Source organism: Pangasianodon hypophthalmus, chromosome 7, assembly GCF_027358585.1.
Source record: "Pangasianodon hypophthalmus isolate fPanHyp1 chromosome 7, fPanHyp1.pri, whole genome shotgun sequence".
NCBI lineage: Eukaryota > Metazoa > Chordata > Actinopteri > Siluriformes > Pangasiidae > Pangasianodon > Pangasianodon hypophthalmus.
The window spans coordinates 24,239,734-24,262,230 of record NC_069716.1 but is presented as its reverse complement, the minus strand read 5'-3'; the positions used below and the strand labels follow the sequence as shown (position 1 = coordinate 24,262,230).

The following is a 22,497-nucleotide window of genomic DNA, read 5'->3' as shown; positions in this document are numbered from 1 at the left end:
CATTATACAACAGCACGTTGAATTCTTTATTCTGAATGGTCAGAGGATGTTAATTTTCTGTAACAGCAGCTCTGACAATAATTCCTATAACATAAGTGCGGACAATAATTCCTATAACTTGTTTTGCGGATATCAGTAATACACAACATTAATGGATAAAATGATATGTATGGCGTGTCGCTCTTTAATAAATAGTTTGTGTTGCTAAATTGCTGTGCAGTAAAACACTTTGGGACATTTTGAGGTGGTAATGACACTGATTTACTCAGTCACACACTTTCAGTAAGCGCTTGAGTCAGTGTGGATCTGAAGCCTAACCCGAGAACACTGGGCGTGAGGCAGGAATACTTCTGAGTCATGAGGGGAAGTGGACAAGGGCCTGATAAGAACAGTATTGGAACGCAGGACTGGATATGCCCTTTGCCATTGCATGAAACTTTTATTAAAAAAAAATAGAAAAAAGATTTTTTTTTTAAAAAATCTTATATTCTGATATTCACTCTTGAATTCAGGTCGATGAGCTACTATATGGAACACTAGCATGCCATCCTAACCACCCTCCTCACTTCATAGCATGTAGATCAGCAACACTGTACTACTGTTTTCACCTCTCTCTCTCTCTCTCTCTCTCTCTCTTTTTCTCTCTGTCCCTCTCTCAGTGCCCTCGGCCAGTATGACTCGGCTGGCACGCTCTCGCACTGCCTCTCTGACCAGCGGTGGCTCCGTGGACGGCTCCCGCAACCGAGCGTGCACACACTCGGACAGCACCGAGGGCGTGGGTCAGCTCAGCCACACCATGGAGGTGTCCTGTTGAGCTCACACACAAACACACACACACACACACACACACACCCAAACACATGCGTAGATGGAGGGCATGAAACAGATAGCAGTAGGGACTGAGTTGAAGGGAAGGGCAGAGATTTGTTCCTCTGTGTGTTTCTGTTCTGTAAATCGATACACTCCTCCAATCTCTCTCCTGCTTGTTTCATGACTTCTGTTTTTGCTCAAAGTGTATTCGTGTTTTTGCTCCAGTGTCTTCCTCTGTCCTGCTTACATCATGCAAGCCCCGACAACAACTCCCATCATCCCCTGCTCTCATGTCCTATAACAGTCTCCAAGAGTGACTGGTGGCTTTAAAGCACAGATGGATTTAAGAAAGAAAACAGTAGAAACAAAAACAAAAAAGGGGGAGTGTCCTTTTTATTTCCGGATAAACTGGAGAAATTCATGACTAACCAATGAGAGGTCTGCATAATCTTCCTGACATTCAGCGGATGGTTGCAATGTTGTAAATACGTGGAACTTAAGACATTTCCATTGTCAAAAATATTAAGGCTTTTAAATCTTCAATGCGTAAGATTTTTTATTAAAATTGAAATTACTGAGTTACGGAGAGTTGTTGCTGTGACTTTCTCTGGAAATCCTGTAACAGTAAAGTAATTAGGCAATGGGAGTTTCAGCTCCACAGTCCAGATGGTAGCAAGCTAGCTGGCTAATATCAAGTAGCTAGCTAAAAGACCAGGAAAAACCACACATAAGATTGAATAACAAAATACACAGAGGGCACAATTTAGAAAAAACATACACACACCAAAGGCGAACAGGCATTTCTTTTCATTCTGTTTTTTAGCTAGCTAGCAAGCTAACCGTGGCTAGAAAGCTGGCTACTCTTAGGTCTGTATGATATACTGTAGAACTGTGACTAAATTTATTCATGAATTTCTCCATCTTAGGGTTTAGAAGAAGGAAGCAGGTTGAGGGATGTCCTGTGGCAGCATACCGTAATTCCAGTTCTCTGTCTTAGCCATGAGCAAAAGGATTGTTTGATTGAGGCTACAGCCAATCGGGTTTGAAGATGTCAGTTCTCAGCCAATCATCCCAGCTCATTTGCATTTCGAAATACTTCTGATAAATATGTGCTCGAAATAGCACCCTAGTCACAGGCATTCTGCATCTCCTGAGCCATGTTGTTTTGACATTTACCTATTGCAGTGCATTGTGGGATGTCAAGAGTACATGATTTCAGATAGTATTATAAAACTGCAAAACTATAACACTCTAAAACAGTAAAATCATGTGCACTACCCTGCTAATTACTACATGTTAACTGTTGTGTGCACTACTCTACCAGTGATTCCTTCACTTAAATGTAGTATACTCATTGTAGTGTGCATGAATATAGTAGTGTACACTACTCTAGTAATGACTACACTATCCACTCTATCTAGTACACTAACTGTAGCTCTAGTGGTACATCACTTGACTGTAGTATACTCAATGTAGTGCACACTGTTTTAGCCATGGTAGTGCACTACTCTGAAAGTGACTATACACTTTAACTGTAGTATACTCAGCGAAGTATGCACTGCTCCTGCCATGATCACTCCATCCAATTCTAGTGTTCGCTAATCTACCTGTAACTTCTCTTAAAGGTAGCACCCTCCTCATAGTGTAAACTACTCTACCAATGACTATTCCACCTGTAGTACACGTATAGTAGTGCGCACTACTCTAGCTCTATTTGACTTAAGAATACTCTTTGTGGGGAACAATACTTTAGCCATGAGTATTTCATATCTGTTCTAGTACACTATCTATAGTGTGCACTACCCTAGTGACTGCTTTATTTAAGTGTTGTATACCCATAATGTGTACACTCCACTAGTGATGACTATATTTGAATCTATTAGTGTAGCGTGCATTACTCTATCAGTGACTACTATTTGATTTTAATATACTCATTACACTAACTTTAGTACACATTACCTACCACAGACATATTTCCTTCAACCAAATCTAGTACACTAATTGTAAAGTACACTAACTTTAGCGTGCTCTACTCTTTCATTTTTTACTCCATCCAGTCCAATACTGAGTGTAGTAGTGTGCACTACTTTACCAAAGAATCTTGGTAGTGCACCCTTCAATATTCTTTGAACTCTACTACAGTAATTGCAGCGTACACTACTCTAGAATTGACTTCTCCACTCAACAGTACCTACAGAGTGCACTATTCTAACAGTAAACACACATTATATCATTATATTTTAGTATGCTCAGTGTAGTGTGCACTCCCCTCTAGCATGGAAGTGGTTTCGCCTGGGATCGGTTCATCACGGTTTCCTTTCTGTAGACAATCACCCTCCGACCTGAACCAAACCGGAACCGAGAACTGAGGCCGAACCTGTGTGCAGGCGGAGAGGTCATAGGTCATAAGCCAGTCTGTGGAACTGGTAAGCGTCAAGATGGTGACCTTGCTTTCCTTACAGCATTCTAGCTCAAAGGAAGTGTATACCAAAGTAACATTAACAGACAGACACACACACACATATACACACACACACACACACACACACACAGGTTCTGTGAGAGGATAAAACTTCAGAAACCACACCACACTCTGCATTCAGGCTCTTCTCTGGTTCCCTGATGAACAAATGAATGTGAAAATGAGCTGCACTGATGGGCGATGCTAAGCACATGAGCTGTGAGATGATTGGCTAGAGCTGCTCCATGATTGTAATTTAAATGAGAAAGTTGCGAGTACTCACTGTGTCCCCTCCTCTTTCACAAACAACTCAATTTCTCTTCCATCTGCCTTACTGAATGTCATTTTTCTCAGCTTCCTCAATCTTGTAGGAAGTGATTTACTCACTACTGCAGGGGTGTTTCCTGTTCATGTGTGTCTGTGAGGGGCGGGGCTTTCTGGAGCGTCGTGCTCCAAGCTCAGAATGTAGGGCAAATCCCACCCCAAAAAACTCCCTTCCCCTAAAAACTCAAGGTGCCCCGACCCTTACAGACGCGTGCAGTCGCCCCAAAGGGCTAATCGACCCCCGACCCCTCGTCACCTTCGTTATTGTCGATGTACCACTCCTAGTGCACATGAGAGGGCACAAACTCTGCATTTGCTGTCCTAACAGAACGGTGAATATGGCAGATTTAAAATAAATTGTCTTCTGTAGGTTATATGAAAAGGAGAGGGAGTGTGTGTGTGTGAGCAAATATGGGAGTCATGAAGGGTGTTAGAGTCTTTGGACAGTGCTTGACTATGAAACGTTTCTATTAGAAACAAGGGAATGAGATAATAATGATACTAATAAATTAAATTAATATTGCACAACTGTTAAAATGTAGCTCAGAGTGTTTTAAAACATGTAAAAATCAAACCATGATGGAGAACAGAAATAGAAATAAGCTATAAAAGAGGATGTAGGCTTAACATTTAAATTGAAGTAATGAAATGAAAATGAAATTAATGGTTTTAATTAATAAATAAAATTAGAGTAAAGACAGACCAGGTTAGCCACCAGTAGAAGAAAGGTTCTCACGTTTCAAGACTGATATTGGACAAGCCGCAAGTTTCTCCTGCCTCTGTTTGCATGATACTGTATAAGCCCGAGACTGTGTTTCATCCTTTCTGTCTGCCAGTTGTCGAGCATGCCTCCTGCTCTCCATGTAGCTGAGTGTTTCCCACCACTGATCTGAGGTCAGCTTTTGTCTCTGACACTGTAGTAAATGGATCTGATGCCAGATCAGACTCTGAACATGATCTAGAATGTTGTCAGTGTGGCTCCGTCCCAAAACACCTCGACTACTACTCGGACTGGGTTCAGCACTCCGTGACCTGCTTTTCACTTCCTGACCTTCACCTTAGTGCTCATCTCTCTCTTCCTGCTGTAGATATTCGCTGTTTTTAGATAATAACGAGCAAAAAGGATTGCTTTGTCTTGTGAAGGTATACAGTTCACATTCCCACAACCCAACTTATTATTATTATTATTATTATTATTATTATTATTATTATTATTATTATCCATCATTTTGTATTGAGCAATAAATAAGTTATTGTGTTTTGAGATGGTTCTTCCTTTCAGAACTCAAAAAGAAGTCTGTAGAGACAGTAGGACTGAACCTTTCCTGCCTGATTAAAACAAGTGTTCATGTAAAATGTAAATCTATATAGAAGCCATCAATCTATGTGTACTGATCATGTAACAACGATAAATAAACAAGAAAGTAACAATAAAATGACATGTTGTTGTCCTGCTTCTGTGTGTGGTGCGTCTGCAGTGGATTGTTAACCCCTAGGTACAGAACATATTATGTAAAGTAGCTGTTAGAATGTTTTATTTCAAGAATACAGCATTGTATGCACAATGATTCATCTTGAGACAGAAGCCATAATCTTTGGATCTGTAACTTTAATAATAATAATAATAAAAAAACTAGACAAACCAAACAAAGTTATCTAGCTACTACTGCAGTTTATATTAATGCACATGTTCTAATTTATAGAGACAGCTAAGCTTATTCCCAGGGCTTCTTCACATAATCTAAGCCTAATAATAAACTGATTCAAAATATTTGCTATTTCAAGAAGAAAAAAAATCACTATAGTGAAGGTTTCTCTAAGTCGACATTTATTTAACAGTTATTGAAGAAGTCTCCATAGTCAGCTCTTTGTAACAGTCAGAGATAAAGCGGTGAGTTTTAAACGAACTACTTTCAACTTATGTTTTAGGTTTCAACCGAGTTTACCTCCTGACTTTGAACTTACCTTCAGCTGGTACAACTGACTTCTGAACTTGTGTCATGAGGTTTTCTGTGTTTCAGAACATGACCAAATGTCACTCATTCATCATTCTACAGAATTTGAGACACTACAAACTGACATGGAAATATTATATTGTTTATTTGTATGCTTATAGAGATTTTATTCAGTTATTTTCTGCAGTCTATTTTAGCTGCAATTTCCTCCCATACACAGTGACTCCTCAGCACACCAGGGTCCAAAGGGATCACTTGTACTACATGTACATGGTGGCCAAAGGCTAATAAAGTCAAATTCAATATCAAGGACGTTCCCGGATCCGGGGCAGATGTTGTTGAATGCAGTAAAATCTATAACCCAGGGTCCTGGGAGTTTTGGGAGGTTACTGTTCCTCACACTGTGACACCTGAGATCAGTTTTATTATTAGGATTATTACTCTTCATTTCTTCTTGTCCTGGCTTTTGCTTGCCAGAGAGAGAATTCTGGTCAGCGGTACATCTTTGCTGAGTTGTGGCCACATTTCTGGATTTGCTTGAGTCCACATTAATCGTACTTTTAGGCTGTGGCATCTTCACCGCTCTCCGTTCTGGATATTCCTTAGCACAGAGAGATGTGTAAGTAGCAGCCCCAGTGATGGTCTGCAGGGGAAGTATGGTGGGTGCACATGCACATGGCCCTGGAGGCCTTGGTGATTCCTTTACAGGTTTAGATTCAAGGTGCATAAACCTGCCCTGAACAGTCAGCGAAGCCTTATAGGCTGTGTGTTTTCCAGTCAGCATGGCCTGTTGAGTCTTCTGACGATTGGCTGATCTTCTGTTTCTTTTCAGGTCATATTTCTCCTTATGGGGTTTGGAGCACCTCAGCTGGAAAATCATGTTTAAGCAACTGAAGAAAGAAACTGTGCCAAGCTCCGCCTCTATTTTAGTAATTGCCTGGTTTAACCAATTAGGATCGTTTCTCCTCCCAGGCCTGCTCTGATTGGATAGAAAGAGCAGCGGTGAAAAAGAAAACTTAATGATAGCTGGTTTTCTAATAAACACTCGCACAAGATAGTTCAAAATAGTTTTCCTCTAATGAAAACAAATCAAGCTGAACATCCCCTCTATGCCCATTTTTGGCGATGTGTACACACCCGGAACCAAATTATAGCCGCTGCAGGTTGCCATAGTTACCACTGGGGACGTGTTTTGCTGTAGCCTAAGTACGCTATTGTATGACGTCACATATAGACAAACACCTTATTTTAGCATTTCTACAATAATCTTGCATGTTAAATAAACTGTCTATTAAATTTGCATGTTCGTGTACTTTCTTTTAGAGAGCCATCACAGGCATAATGAGATAAAAAAAAAACAACTCATAGAATGTGTAATGGTTTTAATGGTTTTAATGGGAATTGTATTGGTTTTAATGGAAACTGTAATGGTCCCTGTGGGTCTCTACTGGTAATTAGTTGCCTGATAATGGTGGAATGTTATACCTACTGGATACCATTAAGGACCACTAATGGTAATGGTAATGGTTTGAATGGTTAGCTGATGGATTGTAATGGTATTTTTAGTGGGAACCATCAGAATTTCTGTGATGGTTTCTATTGGTTTTTTCAGCAGGGTGGAGTTATTTATTAAATAGGCTAAAATGAGATTTTTTTTGTCGGTGTCTATGAATATGAATATTTTAAATACAGATCATCATATTTGGGAGAATATATGGACAGTGATCATTATTAATGTATTTTATTTAATATTTTTATTAATGGTAAATAAACGTAAAAACATCCTGCATCAAAATGAATCGCATTTTATCCACTAGGTGGCAGTCCAGCTGTAATATTATCTGTTGTTTTTTTCTGTATAGGATTTGGGTGAAATTCTACAATCACCTTTTGCACTAAACAGTTTTTTTTAAACTTGAAGCCATACACTCTAAATAAGCCATATACTCTGAGCTGGATGTATTGATGAGTCTTTTCTTAAATGCGAGTTCAGAGCATGGAGATGGAGCAAAAAAAAAGGTTTTTTTTTCTTTTTCATATTCACTAGTCATGTTCATTTAAATAGCCAGGCCTGAGGCAAATTTATGTCTCTCTAACTGTCTGTCTGCAGTTCCTTTTCATTCAAATCACAGCACTGGAGTGGGAGATAGACTTTTTAAATCTATTGTTATTCTAATTTTGATCTATAGTGAGACAACAGATGTCTTTATTCAGCTTTGTTTTGCCATTGAAAAACCATAACTTGTGGCTGGCAGCAGTGGCAGTGTAATTTATAAAGCAAACTGTTAAACTAGCCTTGATTAAGCATAGGCCTTCAAAAATACCAGTGCACGTATTGCCAAAACAGATGGGATTTTCTATTCTTCAGCACAACAATAAAAACGGCAAATAGCATCCATGTTAGAATCCCTCTTCTTTAGATGCAAATTGACTGAGTAAAATGGATGAATTAACTTACAGGATACATTTTTAAGCTTGTTTCTTATAAGATATTTATATAGTAGAGCATGAGGCATATTGTAAGAAACCACCTCCAGTGTGACATTAGTATATTCTATATATCTTCATCTATTTCTAACACAGGGTTTGGATGAGATAGAGAAACAAGTTCACCCAGCTACTATGTGTATTGATGTGCAACAGCAAGGGGAGAATTTGTGATTTATTAGAACTCTTTAAAATTATATTAACCCTGATAAGAACAGCATCAATAACCACAGCCAATCACATTTTAGTAACAGGAATATTTTATTTATTGCTTTAAACATCTGAATGAAAAACAATGCATTTGTTCATAGAAACTTGCCTAATTAAAACTTTTTATATGCTGCAATTACATACTGTAATAGCATTTAAGTGTCTGCGTTTCTGCGCATGCGCGGAGGATTGACTCGCGCATGTAAACCATTAACGCATGCGTGGTAAAGCTCGGGCAGAATCAGCGCTACGTAACGCGGCGCATGCGCGTTGCGGATCGGCTGAAGGACGATGTGTTTAGAAGCGGATTAAATCTCACCACAGTGTTCAGTGCTAATCACAGTTTCATCATGAGACACAGTTTATTTTACGGAATTGCTCGTTTGAAATATCTGCAAGATTGTTTAAGACACTCTCCTTCTCGGGTTTTTCGGGCTTTTTCGGATGCCGCTAACGAGCCTTTGAAACAGTGGACTTTCACAGTCAGCCCTTTTATTAAAATTAGCTGCAATTTACACTGTAATGTCTCAGTCCAGCCCCTGGATGCACACGCACTTCCGGGAGCGGATCGGGTGTTTGTTACTGTGCGCGGTCGCAGCGGTGATGACGTCACTGCGCTGGACACGGTTCAAGTTCACTATGATGATCAGAGCAAGGAACTACAAGTTATCAGTGACGAGGCCATCAGTAATCTGTCTGTACAACTCACAGCTCCTGTTAAAAGTGGTGTGTGCTCTACATTTCATCTGTAATGTGATATTAGGCTACATGAGGTGATGGATCCAGTGATCCCTCTGGATCCATCACAGTCCTGACTACTGAAGATGGATCCAGAGGAATCAGTGGATATATAGCGGGAATCCACCCTGGATGGGACACCTGTCCTTTCGCAGACCACTATGCACAGACATTCACACACTCATTTACACCTACACTCAGAAATAAAGGTACCAAACTGTATGTTTCCTTGGGGTGCCACCATGACTGGAATACGTTTCATTCCTTTAGTGTGTATATTTTACCTAGAAAATAATTTAAAAATAATTTAAGGTTCAATGTTAGCTCTCAAGGACCACTATTGTATCATATAAGCTAATTAAAGGTACACCACGTGCACTTTCCTATAAAACAAAATATACATACTCAAGCTACAATGATGTCCTCTTGATAGTTTCACGCTAAAGACAAGCAAAAGTAAAGTTTGGTAACTTTATTTCTGAGAGTGTAAGAGCATTTTAGTGTAGTCAGTTTACCTACTAACATGTTTTTTGGGAGGTGGGAGGAAACCGGGGAACCCAGAGGAAACCCACACAGACACGGGTGAACCTGCAAAACTCCACACAGGCAGTAACCTGAGCTCTGGGACGAATGTTACCTGCTGCCCCATTGTACCACCGATCCACTGTAGTGGATCAACACTATTTAAATTCCCTGTACAGGCTCCATGACCATACCTATGCATGTTTCAGTCAGTGTTAGAACTCTTGTTAATAGTTAATAGTTAGTTATTGTTGCTATTAACAAATCATGTCTAGAGCGTCTCATCTAGATGGTCAGTTAACATGACACTTTTAGCACACTTGCACAAACTTTATTTGTCTCTGCAGACCTTCATGTTGTTAGTCGTGGGAATGGCAGTGTGAGGATCCAGAACATGGAAAGTGATCTGTGTCAGGTACAGACAGAAAGAGGTCACTGCATCCTTCAGTCAGTCAAGGTAATGCATCTTAAATCTGAAAACTCTGTGCTACTCTGCAAGTTTTGCATTTGATTAGGCAGCTGTTTTTTTATTCTTAGTAAAATGAACAGCCCTAGACTAAGCACAAATACATTATTACATCTGTAGTATTCATAGTATCATCTGTAGTATTATGAATACTAAAGATGCAGTATAGTATAGTATAGTGTGTGTGTGTGTGTGTATATATATATATATATATATATATATATATATATATATATATATATATATATATATATATATATATATAGTATAGATGTAGATACAGTATCATGAGTACTACATCTGTAGTATTCATATTTTGTGGTGTTCTTTATTTTTAGAGTCACAAAGTGCAGGTACGGTCTAGCGGAGGAAACATCACTGGCATGGGCACCATCCATGGCGATGTGGAGATAATCACTGCAGGACACAGTGTAAACCACCCACATCTTCTTCCATACTGTATTCTACATGTATTTTACAATTTATTAACATTTAACAGTGACATAATTTATGTGAATTTTCTAGAGAGTTGACATTAAGAAGGTCCAGGGAACATCCATGAACATGTCCACAGAACATGGTCCACTAAATGTGAAAGCCATTTATGCTGAGTCCAGTGCTGTGGCTTCCTCTTCAGGGCAAATCCAGATTGGGCATGTACATGGTGAGAAACGAGAGTGATCCAGATCCTTTCATTTCAGAGATTTTTCCAAGAGGTTCCTACACAAAAACTCTGGGTTACAGCAACTATGAAAAACCTATAACCGTTGATGAGGTGAAGCTTTCTGTTAGGAGACGTTTATGTAACGTTTATGGAAGGAGTCTCCAGTGTCAGTACTATGTAACAGTCTGTAAGTTTTCCAACTTCAGGAGTTTTCAGAAGTAACTGAGGGATTGCTTTAGCTGTTTAATTGCACTCCACTGCATGGTCCGTTGTGTGTTATTCCTTACGTAAGCAACACTTCAGTAGTTGTATTAGTGTTAGCTTCCCTAATAACGTATTCTCCCTATCTCTGTGTGTGGCATGTTTTAGATATAGTCTTAGAAATTATCCATTTTAGTTACCTGTAACCAATCATACCTGTTCTTCTGACTTGCATTTTTGGGACAACTATAGTCTGGCACGTGTTCTGATCAGAAGAAACATTAGTTTTCGTAGCATTTAACTATTTTAAATGGTAGTTAATTATATAGTTTGAGTATGTGCTCTGATTTCTTGAACAGGTGAAGCACGTGTGCGGAGTGACGCAGGAGATATCATCATTGGTATGTAAACTTGCTGTCTGAAGTTGAATGTGGAAATGTTTCATGTGTTAAACTCATAAAGACTTACTCTGATCCTGCCAGACAGTTCTAGCGGAGTCCTAACGGCACACACTAACGCTGGAAACATTGATGCGTATGTGAGCCAAACAGGAGCAGCTGAGCTTCATACACAGCAAGGTATTTTACAGCATCGATATTTATTAAAGCTTTCTGCTTCTTGTTTAGCTGTGAACATGGAATTTTGGCCACATTTGTACAGTAGGTTGAATGCTCTGTAACATACAGTACTGTGCAAAAGTCTTAGGCACCCTTTTTTTTTTTTAGTACAAACTTTGTTATAGATTTTTATTTTATGACTTCTACATTATGGATTCAGTACAAAAACATTTTAGATTTCCAAACATTAGTTTTTCAGCACAAAATTAAATATTACAGGAAAATGTTTGTATGTCAGTAAAGAAAGCAGCAGATTACATAAGAGACACTTTTCAGACAAAAAAACATAATGAAGGCTGCTGGGTTTTGCTGCAAAAATAAGAAGCAAGTGTGACAGTCAAAGTCTCCAGAAGAACTGTGGCTGCTTCTGCAAGATGCTCAGTAACACTTACAGCTCATTTCCTTATAAAACTGCACAAAGTGTACCTGAGACTTTTTTTTTTTTTAAAAGCGAAGGATCGTCACACCAAATATTGACTTTGTTTTATTTATTACTATTTACTGCTCTTTATAGTATTTTTTTTAATGTAGAAACATTTAATTTCATTATTTTTGAAAGCTTAAAAAAGTTCTACAGTATTTCTTTGCATGTGCCTAAGACTTTTGCACAGTGCTGTACGTTATGGTTTTGTAAACTTCCCAGAGACTTAATCCAGCGTTCGACCTCGTCCTGGTCATGAGTTGATACTGGCGGTCTTAGAATGCATACTGTAAAGGTTCATAATTACTGTTTTATTTTTAAAAATCATCACAAAACTCTGTATACAATGGAAAGGGTGTCCTACAGATATAATATTCTTCAGTATTGAGGGATTTTGTGTGCTGTCCTGTGCTTAATAATGCTTAAAGAATGACAGAGTGTTGTTCATTTCCTAAAAAGCTTTCTCCTTCCCTGTTACATCTGTGAAGGTGCTGTGAGTGTTCGTGTGCCGTCCACTTTAAAGGCCTGGGTGCAGTTGTGTGGGACGACAGTGGACGCCAGTTCAGAGATTGCTCAGGAGACACAAATCCATTCATCTGAGGGAAAAACTGTACTTACTGGTGAGTAGCTTCTTTATACTAACCAAGATTCTAGCCAAGCAAGAAGAGGTCTAACTTTACACTTTACACTTATGCATTTTATCATTTGACACATTTTATCCAAGGAGCTGACAGTGATAACACGAGTACTTTTCCACTAACTGACCAGAAAGAAGTGATACAGATGTGTTAAATGTCACTTCTTATTGATTTATACCTGATACTGAATCAAACATTATGCTCCTGTGCACACACACACACTCAACTGAGCATCACCCCATCCTCTTTGCAATTTTTGCACACACCTGTATTCAATTTCTGCTGCTATAAATATTTATTATATACTGTATATTTATACTCTCCACCTGGCTGCTACTCTTTATGTTTACATCCAGCAACTTTTTGTCAATCTTTTGCACTACTGTCATAAGAGTCACTTTGTACTGTGTGCTAGTCGGCGCTGCACTGTAACTCACTGTGACCGTTGTCTTGTTTTGATAGTTTTTGTACTGTCTTGTGCCGTCTGCACTGTGTTTGCACATAGTGTACACGTTTGCACTGTGCACTTTATGTAAATATATGTAATGTCTACTGTAGTTCTGTGTTTTGTTTTATGTAGCACCTTGGTCCTGGAGGAATGTTGTTTCGTTTCACTGTGTACTAACTAGCTGTATATGGTTGAGATGACAATAAAGCCACTTGACCTGACTTGACTTGACTTGATGTGCAATCATGAGGACTTGCTCATATCATTGATTTCAAATAGAATGCAGTAAAGATAATGGCATTTCAACATAACCATGCATCAAACAATTGGAAGAGTTTCCTGGTTCCCTGATCTATAACCTACATAAAAACATGAACAGATGCCAGGATGTTGCTGTGCCTTATAATCTCTTCTGTTTTCATACAATACGAGCACACTGTTATGACTTTACAGAGGTAAAGAATGATGTTCTTTGAGCAATAAGGCCCTTGGTTGTGGAGTCATACTACTAAACCTAGATATGCCCAGTGGAGTAAATGCTGGTGTTCAGTGCTGCTACACATGGGTCAAAACGCAGTCCTTTTTTTTTTTTTTTTTTTTGTTAACACATTTGCATTTTATCATCACAAAAATGAGAAAACAGTGGGTCTTTTAAGGGCAAATAAATGCAGTAAACAGTATACACCAGCATGTGTGGAATATTAGATACATGTCAGTCTTTGTACTCATTGTGCTGTACTACAGTAACAGCATTGAATTGGTCTGTGTTCAGGACCGCTGAATGGTGGCACTCAGGAGGACTGCTGGATCAGTGCCACTGCTGACAGAGGCGTCGTGAGCATCAAGGCCCAGAGCTGGTTTGAGACGCTTAAACTGGGGAGCTGAATGAGGATTCTCCTTTAAATTCAACATGAAAATAGTTATTATGTATGTGGTTTTGGTTTTATGTGTACAGTTTATCATTACTGTTTATAAAGATGAATAAATGGCAAAAGTATCACACTGTCTGACGTGCAGTTTACTTAGACGTATACAGTATTTTGGTACATATATGTTAATAAATAGCCGTAACACATACGTGGCATGGTGGTGGCATTGCTGCCTCACAGCTCAAGGATCTCTCAAGTCTGTGTGGAGTTTCGGACTCACCTAACAGTGAGTCAGTGGTAACTTAGTGGTTAAGATGTTGGACTACTGATTGGAAGGTCATGAGTTCAAATCCCAGCACTGCCATGCTGCCACTGCTGGGCCCTTGAGCAAGGCCCTTAACCTTAACTGTGACAAATGTTGTATGAGATAAGTTCCTCTGGATAAGGGTGTCAGCCAAATGCCATAAATGTAAATGAGTTTTGCAGGCTTTCCCTATGCCCGTTTGGGTTTCCACCAGGTTCTCTGGTTTCCACCCACCTGCCTGTAGGTGATTTGGCTACTATAAATTTGCCCCTAGGTGTGAATGGACTGGTCCATCAGTGGTGGCCGTGATGGACTGGCATCACAATCAGGGTATATTCCTGCTTCACGTCCAGCGTTCCCGGGATAGGCTCTGAATCCACCCTGAACCACTGTGATGCCATGTAAAAACTGGCTGAGTAACAAAAAGCAACAGTGTTTTGGTAGCTTTAAAGTGATTGTACATTTAAAGATAGCAATATGAGTCTGCTTGCACTTGTGAATGTGAATTTGTATCCATTTTGCTCAGGTCACATGGTCCTCTGTAATGTACTCTGCTTTTCTTTCTTTTCTTTTTTTTTTAAATGTAGTGTAGTGTATCCAGCCTTTTCCCACAAAGATGAGGCCTTGCTTAGCTTACAGTGATTCAATGGGACAAATGAGAGACTGCAATTTGATGATGAATATGATGATGATGATGATGATTATTATTATTATTATTATTATTATTTAAATATTAAGGAATTGTAGATAACATTACATAGAGAATTTATGATGACGCAATTACACACTTACATGTCACACATTTTGATTAAAATATTTTCCATAACACAAACAGTCTCTTTGGGGAAAACTGACAGACAATGAAACAAGACAAATTCACAGAAACACGGTAAATTTAATAAAAGTAATAAAACAATGTGTCTTTTTGAGTCTCTTGTTCACCCTGGCATTACATTATACCAGTTTTGTTTAAATAAATCTTTTTCATATAGCTGTAACACTGAGACGCAACCGAAAAAACTCCGTGAAACCTTTTGATTGGCCACTGATGCAAGCCGTTGAAATCGGCCGAATTTCCAACCGCCCTGCACTCCCTCTATTAGCGCACTACAAAGGGATGGAAGTACCGGCTTCTGCACCCTGTGTAGTGCACTACGTTATCACAGAGGCAGCCGTTTAAAATTCAGCCACGGAGTTTTACGGTAGAAAGAAACAAGTGCGCGTTTGACCAGCCATGGGTCGTTAAAAAAGGCGTTTATTTGCAGGAAGTGTTCTTTAAAGCTTGTTAATGAAATATTGCAGTTCTTCCATGATGGGAGAGGACGGGGTGTTACAAAAGCTGGGTAATATGAAGGCTTTATTGGGCATCGTAGCAGGAGCTGGAGCTTCATATGGACTGTACAAAATGTTACTGCGCGCCTGCAGAGAAGATCCAGAGAGGAAGAAAATAAAAGCGACAGAAAGTGGGAATATACAGCCAGGAAGCCTGATGGCCAAAGTGTCTGGATTTAATGTCGTTAGTGGGAATCTGAGCACAAAAGTCGCATCAGGTAAGCCAAAATACATGACAACAAACATGTAAAGCTGTGATCTAAAGTACAGGCTCCCATCTCTGGTCCTGGAGAAGCTCCTGTCCTTCACTGTGCGTGGAGATCCTCCTGTCCTTCACTGTGTGTGGAGAACCTCCTGTCCTTCACTGTGTGTGGAGAACCTCCTGTCCTTCACTGTGTGTGGAGAACCTCCAGTCCTTCACTGTGTGTGGAGATCCTCCTGTCCTTCACTGTGTGGAGATCCTCCTGTCCTTCACTGTGTGTGGAGATCCTCCTGTCCTTCATTGTGTGTGGAGATCCTCCTGTCCTTCACTGTGTGTGGAGATCCTCCTGTCCTTCACTGTGTGGAGATCCTCCTGTCCTTCACTGTGCGTGGAGATCCTCCTGTCCTTCACTGTGCGTGGAGATCCTCCTGTCCTTCACTGTGCGTGGAGATCCTCCTGTCCTTCACTGTGCGTGGAGATCCTCCTGTCCTTCACTGTGCGTGGAGATCCTCCTGTCCTTCATTGTGCGTGGAGATCCTCCTGTCCTTCACTGTGTGTGGAGATCCTCCTGTCCTTCACTGTGCGTGGAGATCCTCCTGTCCTTCACTGTGTGTGGAGATCCTCCTGTCCTTCACTGTGTGTGGAGATCCTCCTGTCCTTCACTGTGCGTGGAGAGCCTCCTGTCCTTCACTGTGTGTGGAGATCCTCCTGTCCTTCACTGTGTGTGGAGAGCCTCCTGTCCTTCACTGTGCGTGGAGATCCTCCTGTCCTTCACTGTGTGTGGAGATCCTCCTGTCCTTCACTGTGTGTGGAGATCCTCCTGTCCTTCATTGTGTGTGGAGATCCTCCTGTCCTTCATTGTGTGTGGAGATCCTCCTGTCCTTCACTGTGTGTGGAGAGCCTCCTGTCCTTCACTGTGTGGAGATCCTCCTGTCCTTCACTGTGCGTGGAGATCCTCCTGTCCTTCACTGTGTGTGGAGAGCCTCCTGTCCTTCACTGTGTGTGGAGAGCCTCCTGTCCTTCACCGTGTGTTCTCCAGGTCCAGGGTTGGGAACCTGTAATCTAAGCAATATAGCTAATATAATTACTCCTACAGGTTTTACCTAAGACTTTTCAATCTTCAAATAATTATTGCTTTAAAGGAAAATTCCACCCTGAGACACATTAAATGTGTTTACATTGAAATATTAGTGATGTGTTTAATGATTCTGGGGCTAATTTGTTAGGTGGTGCTGTATTTTCAATATTCTTGTGAGAAGTTGTAGTTATGTGCTGCACTGATGTCACATTGTTATTGCTAGCGCTGTTATGCTGCATTCATTACCGACTGGGAAGTTTCCAACTTCCTTAAATCACACTGTTTCCAACTTCCCAGTAGGAAAGATCCATTTGGAGTCTCTGCAACTTGCAATTTGTACTCGGAAAGTCTGAGTTTTTCGAGAGCTCCGACTTCTCTGTGTTGAGATTCTGTGACATCACTTCAGCATGGCGGAGCTCATAGTGAAAAGTAAGAACAAGCTGTAAGAGTGTGATTTAAGGATTTGAAGGGGTCTTTTGAGTTTATGTTTAGATTTGAAATCGCTAAATACAGGGTGATACTTTGATAATTGAAATGCTAATTCACCAAGATTTTTTGATCAAACTGCTCTTTTCCTGTAATTTTGGTGCTATTAAAAGTGAATCACATCCACTTTAAAAATAAATTAAGCCCTAACCAAACAACTCTTTAATTCCCGTTTTTGTAGACAGCGACGTAAGATGAGGGGCGTTTTCTTTGACTTTTCCTGGTCGGAGCCTGGAAATTACATGTTGCGACCTCTAGTCAGATGCAGCATGTAAATAGAGGATGTTTTAACAACAACAAAAAAGTCTACTCAGAATTTCATTACAAAATAAATCTTTGATGATATTGATGATGACATTTTAAATAAATAAAGGTTAATTATGTAAGGCGTTCAGGGTGGATTTTTTCTTTAACACTAACAATTGAACAACTGGTGGTGATAGAACCATTGCTTTTCTCTATCCTGTTCCTCCCAGGTGAAATTCTCTCCAAATCCCCCAGCAGTCTGGAGCCTCGACACCTCAGCATGCTTCTCTCTCTCCTACAGAGCAGCCCGAACCCAACCGAGAGAAAACAAGTCCTTATAAGCTTAGGAAACGCTGCAGCTTTTACAGTGAACCAGGTATTACATATAAAACTTTAGACACTGGCAATAATCAAATTGCAAAAAGCTTTCCATCTTTTAACAACCCAAACATTTACTACGTTGAATGATCTTCTTTGTGTTGTGGATCATTCGCATGTCATAAAGACGTATAAGAGGGATATTGAACTAAAAGTTTTAAAGGTCTAGCAGCTACATAAAACGTTTTGCTTAAAATGTTCAGATATGTAAGTAACATGACTGAATGGAGACAACAGTTACCGTTTAATGTTTACCCCTTAGTGATGATTTTCTAACTATAAATAAGACACAATTTGAAGTCATTATGTTTAGTTTCGTATTGGCGCATTGTGACTTGTGGCGTGGACTCTGAGCAGATGAGATGTCTGTTTTGAATGTGACACTGGGAGATTAAATGTACCCTTCTCTGCTCATTCATTTTTAAACATTCTATTTTTATCCTAAACTTTTTTTTTTTTTAAAGCAAGTCACGTTGTCAGACCAGAGGGTAAATAAAATGAAAAATCGGTGAAAGCTTGGGAAACCCCACCCCTTTCAGAGCTAATGTTTCTAGCCATGTAGCTAGTCTCTGGTCTGATGAGCTACGTTCAGCTAAAATAATTTGCATAAATGATTGTGATTGGATAAACTGAATTGGATCTACTACAGAAGCAGAGCTCGTTTATGTTTAGAAAACTTGAGTTGCTAAACTACAGCCAGCTTGTTTTTTGATATGTTTATCAGCTTTGCTACTGTATTTTTTAAAGTAATTGGTTCTGTCCACTGAAATACATCTGCATGTCTGCATCGAGACTGCAGTCCACCAGCTGAAGACCCCTGACTTGTAGTCTTTTTAGTAAACCTCCAGGCTGGCCTATCAGGTGAGGTGTGTCTAATAAAGTGGCCAATATCATGTCTAGCAGTACTGCTGTAGCTGGTACTCTTGTATCAGCACCGCATACATACTACCTTGCCACGATTACATAATTATCGCTGCTGTGCAGAATGACTATATGCCTAAACACTCTCTATAAGTAATAATAAAAATAATAATGTTCTTAACCAAACATTTTCCTCCTTCCAGGATCTCCTTCGTGAATTTGGAGGTCTTCACATCATCGCCAGCTTCCTTTCTGACCCTGAACCTGATGTCCGAGTGCAGACCCTGAATGCCTTGAATAACCTGAGCATGAACATCCGCAATCAAGAGCAGCTCAAGGTTTGCTTTAGGGTTTTGACCCATCCTTATTACAAAGGTTCTTGCGCAGCACTGCGATGATCTTCAATCTCCTCCTGTTCAGATCTATGTTCCGTCAGTGTTGGAGCTGATTGAGATGTCCCCTGTGAACTCGGATCTTCAGCTGGCAGCACTGAGGCTGCTGACAAATTTGACTGTCACAGATGATCATCAGCATTTACTGAAGGGCTCCATCACACTCCTCTTGTCACTGCTTGTAGTGAGCAATGGCGTACTTCAGGTGCTTGAAATAGTATGGTCTTTGCGTTATTGTTTTGTATGCTGTTGATATTTGTTTACACATTTTGCTCTTTTCACATCTTTGCCTGCAGATCCAGGTTTTGAAGGTTCTAGTCAATTTATCATCTAATCCAGACATAATGGACGACATAGTACAAGCCCAGGTGAAGTATGGCTAAATTTGCTTAAATAAATAGATGTTTTTAACTAGTAAACTCCTCTTGAATGGGTTATTGCGATTATATAAGTTTGTGGCTAAAATTGTCAACAATGATAAATCCATATTTTTTCTGTTTAAACCATATTTCAAAATTGCATATGTATAAAACTGACTTACGAAGCGATACATATTATTTTGTGATCTCATAATATATGTTCTCCGGCTTTGGACCAATCAAGGCCTCATATGCAAATTAATAGAGGATGAGAGCTGAGCTAGTTTGCTAGCAGTTACTTACATAGCTAGCTCATTCTAACATTATTGACGGCACTATACACTCTCGGTAATGTCAGTATGTCAGTTCTGAGGACATACTTCTCAGAAATAGCAATGAATATTATTGTTATTGCTGTTATTACTATTATTTTTTTTAGAATTTATTTTAAAATAATTACTAGTTATACTTGTACAAGTGGACACTTGAGGAATGCTCTGTGGGGCCAATATTACAATTTTTAAAAGATTTTTTTAAATGATGAACACTTAAAGCAAGATAAATGTGGGACTATTTTTATGAGGATTTTATTAATTTTTTCAGAGGGATGTGATTATCTATATCTAATAAAAATATATTTAAAAAGAAATGACATGCCAAAGAAATGGAAAAGGAATGTCTTATTAACTGCAGTTGGGATTTTACTTGTACAGGCTCCTGCCTCCCTGGTTCTCCTCTTCGATTGCTGCACAAGCACAGAAGTGCTTCTTCGCCTTCTGGTCTTCATAGGGAACCTGCGGGCCTGGAGACCGTCTGCACAGGTGGCTGAAGCTCTGAGGAGACGACTGGACTCCCTGTACTGTGTGCTGCTAGACAGCTGCTCTCAGATACACAGCAGACTCCCTCTACTCCTCTCTCACCCCGACGGAGAAGTCAGAGCTCAGGTGGTGCGGCTCCTCTCATAAACTCTCTCCTGGACTCTCCCTTGAGCTCCATCAGACACACTGTGTTTAAGGTCCAGACTCACCTGGCCGGTGCACTTAGAAATACAGCTCCGTGTGTTCAGTGGGATTGCTTCTCATGATTCAGTCTTTGATGGATGCAAATATTTGTTGAAGTAGTGAACAACCAATAATGCGCCAGTATGAAATTAAAGGAATTCTGCGTGTTTTCAACCAGAATCTATCTACTGCATAAGGGTTTCTCAAGGTTTACTTGGATTGTTATCAGTTCTAGCTTTTTAAAGTTAGAGTTCTAAATTTCCCTGAACCCTTTGCTGTAGAGGTCTACAGAAGGTTATGGGTTCTCCCACTGCAACAAACCAAAGAACCCTTGGAACCTTTTTCTGACTTTTGGCCCATTTCCTTATTGAGAGAAGAACACAAGACCTGTTTACTCGAAACTTATTACTAAAGCCGAAGAACGGCTGCTGAATACTGACAATAAAGATTTAAAATATATGGGTATATAATGCAAAATTAAAGCTACAACTGTTATATTAATAGGAATAGGTCTTAGGATGAGAGAGACATTAAAGAAAGCTGTTATAATGTTTTGTGTAACCACAAATTCTTCTCTCTAAAAAGTAGTTCTGTGGGAATGAATTGTATGGGTTTCAAATTTTATTTACAAATATCATCGAATGAAAAATGAACAAGTTCAAGCATTTTACAAAAATACATACTCAGCATAAACATTTATCCACTGCCCCAAATACTGATTATATTGGTAGTATTATACTGGCAGCATTCCTTTAAAATACATGTAGTGTTGGTTAGCAGAAAAATTAATCTACATCTGAAAGTGAAGCAACTCCTTTTTATCAATCTTCACTCCTTTGTGCCTACGTCGCAGCAGGGGAAATGGACAAGTTCAAAGAAAAGCAATGAAAGTAAAGAAGATGCAGAATCTATATTTATATAAATACAGGTGATAAATTAAAGGGAAAAACCACTGCCTCTGTTACGCTGTAGAGAGCGTTTATTTATCCCCTTAGAGTGGAGTGTCACTGCAGATCAGTACAACGTTCTACTGATTGTTCATGTGATGAAACATTTCTATCCTGATGGGGAGTGGTCTCTTCCAGGATGACTCCGCCCCCACCTGAATGCTCACTGGCTGGTTTAATAAGGATGGAAATGATATAAATCATAAGCTATGGTCTTCAGAGTCACCAGAACTTAACACAGTTGAACACCTCTGGGAGATTTTGGACCAATTTGGACACTAACTGAGGGATTCTGTTTTGGAGGAATGGTGTTCGTCCATTCAATACACTTCCAGAGACTTTGGAGTCTATGCCAAGGTGCATTAAAGCAGTTGTAGTGACTCATGTTTTTTCCTTTAATTTGTCACCCGTGTAAATATAATGTTACTTCCTCAGGCTACTTGGAGTGGATAGTGTGTGCTCAGTGAATGCCTCCTGAGAGGTGCCCCTCCTTTGCCACATATCAAGTTGCCAATGCCAAAAACCTTTTCTAACCAATGAATGAGTGTTTCACTCTAGCTGGTCTCCTACACACGAAGTGCTTCCTGTACTTTTCCTTTTATTAGCTAATATTGGTAAAGTATGGTAAGATATGCTTGAAATGTCTTTGTGATGGACAACAGATGCACTTTGGCTGTTTGATTTCTCCAGTGCTGTGTATTTTTCTGCATGTGTTTGCAGTGCAAGTGATTGCCCGCTTATGTATTATCTAACTCTGCATTAAGCCAGGTGTGTAATTAAAGGGCTGGTTTGGGTCATATATAAACTGTAACTGGAAAAGCCAGTAATGTGAATATGTCTATGAATTGTATCGTAGTTGTGTGAATTTTATTGGATTGGTTGTCCTGTGATCTGCTGCAGCTGTAGGGAAAATGCATTTTTCAGAGTAGCATAACATGACTGCCACTGCTGTTAATGATTAATAAATTGAGGCCCGTTTATTGTTTGTATGAAAAACTTTGAAATAAATTATTTTATTTTGGATAACTATCATTTATGAATGTTTATTTTTAAACTCACCATGCAAGTAGTAGCTAATAA

At 39.6% G+C, this 22,497-nt stretch overlaps 3 protein-coding genes across 9 annotated transcripts in view; all 3 read left to right on the top strand.

The window, feature by feature from the left end:
* ndrg4 (NDRG family member 4) overlaps nucleotides 1–5,034 on the top strand; it is a 42,134-nt gene extending 37,100 nt beyond the window's left edge. For all 7 annotated transcript variants that reach the window (XM_034305779.2, XM_026946381.3, XM_026946379.3 and 4 more), the window contains one exon: nucleotides 660–5,034. In XM_034305779.2, coding sequence (XP_034161670.1) covers nucleotides 660–814 — 155 coding nt within the window. In that variant the 3' untranslated portion in view covers nucleotides 815–5,034. The remainder of the gene's footprint in view (nucleotides 1–659) is intronic.
* Nucleotides 5,035–8,479: 3,445 nt separating this feature from the next.
* Nucleotides 8,480–13,962, top strand: fam185a (family with sequence similarity 185 member A). Its single transcript, XM_026946501.3, has 8 exons — nucleotides 8,480–8,973; nucleotides 9,855–9,964; nucleotides 10,312–10,404; nucleotides 10,499–10,637; nucleotides 11,198–11,239; nucleotides 11,321–11,416; nucleotides 12,365–12,496; nucleotides 13,735–13,962. Exons 1-8 carry the CDS (start codon nucleotides 8,511–8,513, stop codon nucleotides 13,845–13,847), a joined length of 1,188 nt encoding a protein of 395 aa, XP_026802302.3. The 5' UTR covers nucleotides 8,480–8,510; the 3' UTR covers nucleotides 13,848–13,962.
* Nucleotides 13,963–15,292: 1,330 nt separating this feature from the next.
* On the top strand, nucleotides 15,293–22,449 carry armc10 (armadillo repeat containing 10). The gene is made up of 6 exons (XM_026946388.3): nucleotides 15,293–15,685; nucleotides 17,710–17,855; nucleotides 18,922–19,056; nucleotides 19,139–19,315; nucleotides 19,407–19,478; nucleotides 20,183–22,449. The coding sequence occupies exons 1-6, from the start codon at nucleotides 15,424–15,426 to the stop codon at nucleotides 20,432–20,434; spliced, it is 1,044 nt and encodes a 347-aa protein (XP_026802189.1). The 5' UTR covers nucleotides 15,293–15,423; the 3' UTR covers nucleotides 20,435–22,449.
* Nucleotides 22,450–22,497: the final 48 nt, after the last annotated feature.